Source organism: Misgurnus anguillicaudatus, chromosome 22 (assembly GCF_027580225.2).
Source record: "Misgurnus anguillicaudatus chromosome 22, ASM2758022v2, whole genome shotgun sequence".
Classification (NCBI taxonomy): domain Eukaryota; kingdom Metazoa; phylum Chordata; class Actinopteri; order Cypriniformes; family Cobitidae; genus Misgurnus; species Misgurnus anguillicaudatus.
The window spans coordinates 10,142,176-10,150,500 of record NC_073358.2 but is presented as its reverse complement, the minus strand read 5'-3'; the positions used below and the strand labels follow the sequence as shown (position 1 = coordinate 10,150,500).

Below are 8,325 nucleotides of genomic sequence, written 5' to 3'. Positions count from 1 at the left end.
AAAATCAAAGCACAACAGTAAAAACAAGAAACGTTAAATATAAATAACTAAATATTTCATCTCCTCACTACGGAGCCCCTAAGGGGACATGGAGCAAATTAAATAAAGTTTAGCTTTGCGTGTGCACGTGAAACTACCGCGGTTAGTTTCGCGTGCGCACAGGAAACTTTCACGTGCGCACACGATAGTTTCACGTGCGCGCGACTAAACTAAAAAAAAATTCTGCACATGAAGATTTCGCATGAGCTCATGAAAGTTTCACGTGAGCACATGAAACTACACTGTAAAAAAAATCCGTAAAAATTACAATGTTATTGCAGCTGGGTTGCCGGTAACTTACCGCAGACCCAAATTCATGTTATTTACCGGCAAGAGTTTGTTCAAAGTCTTTATCTTTACAGAACAAAACTATACAATAACAGCCTCACGCAAAGCATTCTGGGAACCAGAAATCATCATCAACCTTTTGCTTCAGATTTTGTTTCCCAGAATGTTTTGCTTGATGCTTTTTTAAGTTTTCCTCTGTAAAGACAAAGACCTGCAAATGTTCAATGTTCATTTAACTTTGAACAAAATGTTGCCAGTAAAAAACACAAATTCCAATCTACGGTAAATTACCGGCAACCCATCTGCAATTTCTACGGAATTTTTTTACAATTTAAACTTTTGATTTTTTTACTCCAATGTCACCTTAGGGGCTCAGTACCTCACAGTCATCTAAACTGAAAAGTATGTGTAACCTGTGACAGTACAGTATGTGTTAGTCAGAAGTATGTAACATAATAATGTGTTATAATCTATAATACAATCATAGATTTAGATGCACATTTAAATAACTTTACATACGTTAGTTAATCCAATAAATAGTTTAAAAATAGATGCATTTAATTGACACTAAATAAATACCACAATTGATTTTGTACAGTGATTATACAGCAACACTCCTATATCACATCAGTTCACTTCAGTGACATCAGAAAAAAATATGGACTACATCGATATTTGGTGAAGAGACAATATTTGTGTCATGTGTGCATTCTGTTACAGTAATTACTGTATATTTGATAATACCGTATCAAGTCAACCATAAACAACTTACACCTTGAGTACATTTATAATTCAATTTAAATAGTATAACATGACACTCCAAAAGATACTGATTGGTTTAAGATGGCTTTTGTATCAAAAAGGCTTCTCTATTAAAGGGATAGTTAACCCAAAAATGAAAACTCTGTCATCACCCAATCACTCCCATGTTGTTACAAACCTGCACAAATTTGTAACCAAACCGGCCGTGGACCCCATTCACTTCCATAGTAGGAAAAAAGAATACTATGGAAGCAAATGGGCTCCACGACCGGTTTGGCCACAAACCTTTCTCAAAATATATTCTTTTGTGTTTATCAGAACAGAGAATTTTATACAGGTTTGTAACAACATGAGAGTGAGCAAACGACGACAGAATTTACATTCTTGGGTGAACTATCCCTTTAAATAATTCTACAGCTTACAGGGCTAAAGTTCTGACCTTAAAGAAAAGCCTCTTTCTTAGCAAACCATTCATAAAGAACTACACGTTTAGAGAAATGCACATTTTTAACAAAGAGTTAAAGTTTAGTGATACATTTAAAGGGCACCTATTATGCCCATTTTTACAAGATGTAATATAAGTCTCAGGTGTGCCCGGATTGTGTCTGTGAAGTTCAACTCAAAATACCCCACAGAACATTTATTATAGCATGGCCAAAATGCCACTATTTGGTGGGAGCAAAAAATTTTTTTGTGTGTGTCTGTACCTTTAAATGCAAATGAGCTACAGCTCCTTGCTTCCTTACAAAAAGAGACAGTGAGCATTTTCATTTAAAATAGTATCTCACTCTTGAAAGACAGCGTAAAACTTGCTAAGGGGGGAAACTATGGTAATGCAGGACTGTCAATCAGTGGCTATGGGTGGGGCTTTATCAGTGTGACGTCACATTAACAAGAGAATCAAAATGGCATGTCTAATGACACTGCTTTTGTATAACAGGGATTAAAACAGGGTGGATGGTGTTTTTTTCATTGTATGGTGTTGTGTTCACACACTGCCAATACACATTTATGTCCACCTTGCAAAATTGGATTTTGCATAATAGGTGCCATTTAATATTAGCAGTGAATCTCAGAGTATTTGGCCTTGATCCACTGCTGACTGGGATTACTGGTGCATTGTGGGTAAAAGAATAACAATAATATATGTAAACCTATAGGCTTGGTGTTAGCGGTTGCACTGTCTACCATATAGACCAGTTCAAATGATGCAAACAACACTGGTCCAGAAACACTTCCTGTTACAGTTTGTGACAGTTATTTTTTTATTTTACATATATTATTATCTTTAAGATGTTTGTTTAACTTCAGTTAATTCAGGTTTATATGTTCTGTTGGTTTATTTTATCCCAACGTTTATCTAGTGTTAAAAAACGGAAACAGGAAGTGCTTCTGGACCAGTGTTGTTTACATCCTTTGAACTGGTCCATACACACATGTACACATTGCTTCTTTACCTGAAATATTACATTTGACAGTTTAATTTTAAATCAAAGCTGGCTGGAGTATTTAGGGATTGTTTTCATCTCCATTTTGTCGAGGAGAATCGTACCGCATGATCTGGCGGGGGGTGCCGTAACCCACCATACCGGACTGAGACGCTCCGCGATTGCTTCCCATCTGCAAACCGATTAAACTCCTGCCCTGACGCAGCTGCTCCTCTGAAAACTCCCTCTTGTGTCCCTTAGCTTTCCTAAAACACATTTAAACACAAAGTGTGTGTGATATAACACTGCATTAGAAGATTGATTATAGGGTTGTACAGTGGGGTGAAAAAGTGTTTGCCCCCTGTTAAAACATAACTGTGGTTTATCACACCCGAGTTAAATTTTTTAAGCCACACCCAGGCCTGATTATTGCCACACCTGTTTGTAATCAAGAAATCACTTAAATAGGACCTGCCTGACAAAGTGAAGCAGACCAAAAGATCCTTAAAAGCTACACATCATGTCGAGATCCAAAGATATTCAGAAACAAATGTAAAAGAAAGTAATTGAGATCTACACTGTAAAAAATGTCTGTATAAATTACAGTATTAATGAGTATTACTGGCAACTAGCTGCCAGTAACTTACTGTAGATTTTACATTTATGTTATTTACTGGCAACATTTTGTTCAAAGTTAAATGAACATGAAACATTTTTTGACTTTATCTTCTACAGTAAGTTACTGGAAACCAGCTGCAAAATTACAGCAATTTTTTAGAGTGTAGCAGTGCAGAAAGGTTATAAAGCCATTTTTAAAGCCTTGGGACTTCAGTGAATCACACTTCTGCAGCAGGACAGTGATCCAAAACACACCAGCAAGTCCACATCTGAATGGCTGAAGAAAAACAAACTGAAGACTTTGGTGTGGCCTAGTCAAAATCCTGACCTGAATCTTATCTTTAATCCTTAAAAAAGCAGTTCATGCTCGAAAACTCTTCGATGTGGCTGAATTACAACAATTCTGCAAAGATGAGTGGACCAAAATTCCTCATTGCAAGTTATCGGAAGCACTTGATCACAGTTGTTGCCCCACCATTTATTAGGTTTGAGGGCAAACACTTTTTCACACAGGGCCATGCAGTTTTGGATTATTTTTTCCCTTAATAATAAAAACCTTCATTTAAAACTGCATGTTGTGTTTACTTGTGCTATCTTTGACTAACATTTTAAAAAATTTGGTGATCTGAAACATTAAAGTGTGACAAAAATGCAAAAACATAAGAAATCTTGAGAGGGGGGCCAACACTTTTTCACACCACTGTATATGATTTTTTTTCAGGTTTGTCCAGCTCACTTATGAAACCAGTCTTTGTCTCCACGATAATGACCGTCGTCTTTTGTAAGAGCTTCACTTCCCAGAGCTGTGAGTGTTCTTTGGACAGCGGCCATGTCCTTCCCTTTAACACAAAAAACAACTGAATAACTTAGATGAACATGATTCGTGTGACACAACACAACCTGACCAAAGCATCTTTTACACTTACAAAAAATACTACTGATTGTAGTTGACAAAATCCTACATGCGCTACAACAAATTTCCAGTGACGGTTTAAAATCCATACTAAATACTGAAAAAATATTGTGTGTGTTACAGTACCTTCATAGAGATCAACTGTCTGAAATATGTCTCCTCTGTTGACTCCATATTCCTCAGTAGCCTTCAGAAACTGTGAGATTTTCTCCATTTGTTTAAAGACCATTTTAGTTTCTGTGATTTTCTTAATTGGCTCCATGCCACTCGGGTACAGACTATTAATGAGCCGGCACAGAATTGTTAAAAGAGAGAGAGAGAGGACAACATCAATCAAACTTCATCTAAAACACACACACACAGAACAAAGATCTTTAGCCAGACATCTGTCTGACTGATAGTCCACTTAGACTGATTCTCAATAATGCAGCATCATCCTGGCAGTGGCCTATTCATTTTAAAAGTCTTATGTAATGAAAAACGTTTATTGATCTTCTGAAATAAAAGTTTAAAGTGCTATGTTAACATACTAAACAGAAAACATCCTCCTAGGTTTCAATGGGCTGCATCAGGAATGTGCCGGTAAAATGTAACTGTGGTTTGTAAATCATAGCACTTTGAGAGCGGTGTGCCAAAGGTGCCCAGGGGTTTTATTATTTCGTATTATTAAGAGTGTGCTTGTTTTTGCTTTATTACCTATAAAGCACAAATAAGGTCTAATTTGCAATCATTATATGTACCACAAAACCAGTTTAAGTAGCATGGGTATTTTTGTAACAATAGCCAATAATACATTGTATGGGTCAAAATTATCAATTAGGATATTAAGTAACGATCATGAAGATATTATGTAAATATCCTACTATAAATAAATAAATAAATGTGATTAAATGTGATTTTCTCAATATTTAGATTTTTTGCAGCCTCAGATTCTATATAAATATGGTCCTATCCTAACAAACCATACATCAATGGAAAGCTTATTAATAATAATTTATTATAAATATATTTATTTTATTATTGTGATTTGCCACGTTTTAAAGGTGCTCTAAGCAAATCTGTGCGATGTCACTTTTTGTTGATGTTTCAACTGTTTTCAAACAAACAGAGCGTAGCTGACTCCACCCCCTCCCTTCCGTGCTTTCATGAACGCGCCCAACCCCCACCCCCAAATCCTTCTGTGTCGTTTATTGGCTGGAACACTTTGTTTTGTATCGTGGTGCTAGGTTTGGCCACTGTGTTTTTATTGCAGTTTGTGGAGCCTTGGCTGTCTACAGAGATCACATTTTTTACAGTTTGATCAGCGGTCACGTAGCAAGCAGATAGTGAGGAGATGTTTGCTGTATGTAACAAAAAATGTTTTATGGCCTAAATTCGCTTAGAGCACCTTTAAGGCTAAAACTTCCCTAATGGGTTCTTTAATGTATCAATTTAAAAGTGATATAAAATGACTTTTATTAGATGCTACTGCACGGAAATGTAATATGCTTTAAGTACTGTATGTGAAAAAAGGAAAACCCTAAAATGATGTATTCCTTTACTGTAGGTAGAAGTGTCTGGAAATAGAATAGGCCTATCAGGTCTGAGTTTATGATATTACAGCCTTAAACTTCAATTCCCATTTGCATACGTGCATCATTCTGTGCTCATATACATACTGTTCCACTCATTAGCCATTTCTGGAAGTTCTGTTTGCCAGGTTCCGGTCGCTCCAGGTCGTCTCCACACTGTAACAGGATCCAGTTCACCAGTCGAGCTTCCAACTCAGCATCATACTTCTGGTCTATTTTCTCCTGGACCTCACGGCTGAGCCCATAGCTCGGACCTCTGTTTGCCATAGCAGCGTTTAGACATCAACGCCGACCCACAGGCCTGATAATCTGAACTTTAATAGAATCACAGCAAATGTATATATTAGTTTTCTATTACACTGTTACATTTAGAGATGCACCAAATAGTATCGGTCACCAAAATGTACAGTGCAATTTTTATATATATTTAAAACAATCTGATAGTAGGCCTATGAAACCATTTGATGCATCAATAAACTAATATACAATAATGCATGTTAACTATTTATCAAGACAGTGATCTATTATCATAACAAAAGTTGAAATAAGAGAGCAAGTGACAAATATGGCCAGTAAGTTTATTAAAACTGGCATCGGTCAAACGAAATTCTATTGGTGCATCACTTGTAAGCCTATAAATTACATTCTTTTTTATGCTAAACAGTAAAATATTCATGCACTTTTTCTTTACTACTTTTATATAAAATAACGTCATTGTGGACTTCAAACCAGTCCATATCCTAATACATTTGTTCTTTATTGCATTGCATTGCATTACCCTATAAAAAAACTAAAGTGCGCGCTTATTCTCATGCGGGGTCGACGCGCAACACGCATCAAATCACTCCAGAACATAAAAGAGCAATATGAGCATCTAATGTAAGCTCTTACACTAGTACAATAACCTGCTTTGTATTTGATCACGATTCGACGATGAAGAGCATCATGCAACAGCGCGTCGTTAATTAAGATTTGACTGACGCACCTACAGTACTCACCAGCAGTGATGGAGGACGTTTGTTGTTTTTCTCCTGTAATGTCCGTCTGTTGGCACCATAGATGAGAATCAGTGGGTGGTACGCATCGCAGCATCCGAAGCCTCGCGCGTTTTCACTGATGGAGAGGAGAGGGATGGGCTGGGAAATATACGCTGGGCGTTACATTACGTCAAATCCAATGGGTGCATTGGTTGGGTGAATAAAAGAAGGTCTTTGAATGACATCATAAGAATTGATGCGTATGACAATTAGGTCATATGTTGCACATACACATAGATATATTAATAATGCATGAATGAAATATATGTCGTGTATATTACCCATAAAGATCATTTTATTTTACATGCATAAGTCATATATTACAAATATAGATCAACCAATAGTGCATTAAAATGTCCATATGTTGCCCATGTGCATATATATCAATTATTTGTGCGTACATTAAACATTTAGGCTAATGTACACAATGGGGGGCTCTGCTTTTGTGTCTCCACAACTGTGTGCACATTTCAGAATGACTGAGCTTAATATCTAACAGATAAATATAATATATTATAAAATATGCTAAGTAAAAACACTATGAGGTCAGGCATGCATTATTTATTGCTTTTAAATGCACATTCAAGTCTTGGCCAGAGCAAATGTGTTTAAAATGTTTTACTGTTATTACCCAAACAACAGGTGTACACAACATTGTCGCTGTTGTGTTTCCTTGTTTACCCAAGAGCTAACACAAACATGACACTTTGTAATGTATACACAGACACACAGTCAATGATGTTGCTACCAGAGATATGATTAACATTAAAATATATGGTAACAATTTATATTCATGTTCTATTGTTAACATAAGTTATTATTTTACATGACCCAACAATAAACAATACTATAGCATTTATTACTAATCTTAGTTCATGTTCATTTTTCGTATTTACTAATATATTTATTAGCATTTACTAACATATTACTAATATAATACTCAGAACACACTGTTTGCATGTATACAATTGGTTCGACTTAAAAAAAGTAAGTTCCCTGACCATTTTTTAGTTAATTCAACTCAAAAAAATATTAGTAAACTCAAAAAAGATGTGTAAAAATTGTGTGAATTAATTTTTTTTTAAAATTGTAAAGCAACCAGGTAACTAGGTTTTTTAAGTTAATTAAAATATAAAGTAACTGTAAAATAAAAAAATTCTATGCTATTTAAAAAAAGCTTTTATTTACATTTTAAGTTCAATATTGATGTTTGATTATTTTAAATTTCATATTCGTAGCAAACAACTCTACAACCTGCCCCCCCCCAACTTGGTATACTAACCCTTAACTTCTTTAACAACAATCTGTTTTAAAAACCTCATCACTTTCTTTTTAATGCTCTGGTCATTATAAACACAGCTATGCATGTTTATTGCTGACTTTGGCAAAATTGTACATTCTCCCTTCTGCAAAATAAATAAATGCAAACACTGGTCCATGTGCTAAAAAGCATCCTAGCAAAATTACACCGATCTCACAAAGATGCCTTTGAGAAAACACTGACTGTTTATTTGCCCCAACCCTGGCATCAGCAAAGCTTCCTCAGCGTTCTCCATTGTCTTCATCAGTCCATCCGTCAGCCAGTTTGTCTCAATCACTGTCGACCTGTGTGTGAATCCAGCAGGGCTCTCACAAAACATCTCATATACAGCCTGCTGGTCTCACTATAA

The 8,325-nt window shown here is 35.8% G+C and overlaps 1 protein-coding gene across 4 annotated transcripts; it reads right to left on the bottom strand.

The window, feature by feature from the left end:
- Window positions 1-464: 464 nt before the first annotated feature.
- On the bottom strand, window positions 465-6,775 carry tagln3a (transgelin 3a). Of its 4 annotated transcripts, XR_012365512.1 has the most exons (6): window positions 6,617-6,775; window positions 5,710-5,932; window positions 4,174-4,352; window positions 3,871-3,973; window positions 2,521-2,782; window positions 465-2,283 (listed from the first exon to the last, which is right to left on the bottom strand). XR_012365512.1 is itself a non-coding variant. In XM_073860989.1 (5 exons), exons 2-5 carry the CDS (start codon window positions 5,883-5,885, stop codon window positions 2,599-2,601), a joined length of 642 nt encoding a protein of 213 aa, XP_073717090.1. In that variant the 5' UTR covers window positions 5,886-5,932; window positions 6,617-6,775; the 3' UTR covers window positions 465-2,598. The 4 variants fall into 4 exon arrangements, 3 of the variants coding, with proteins under 3 accessions (XP_073717090.1, XP_073717091.1, XP_073717092.1); XM_073860989.1 differs by having other exon boundaries at window positions 465-2,782; XM_073860990.1 differs by having other exon boundaries at window positions 465-2,782; window positions 6,604-6,741.
- Between the last annotated feature and the right edge of the window lie 1,550 nt (window positions 6,776-8,325).

Bases quoted from the DNA above. Each gene is read 5' to 3' on its own strand.
- tagln3a (XM_073860989.1), bottom strand. From the start codon at position 5,885: ATGGCAAACAGAGGTCCGAGCTATGGGCTCAGCCGTGAGGTCCAGGAG. The intron at 4,353-5,709 runs AACAGTATGTAT...TCTCTCTCTTTT, and splicing joins CAGAAATGGCTAATGAGTGG to AACAATTCTGTGCCGGCTCA. The intron at 2,783-3,870 runs GTGAGCTGGACA...AATGTGTTTTAG, and splicing joins GACAAAGACTGGTTTCATAA to GAAAGCTAAGGGACACAAGA.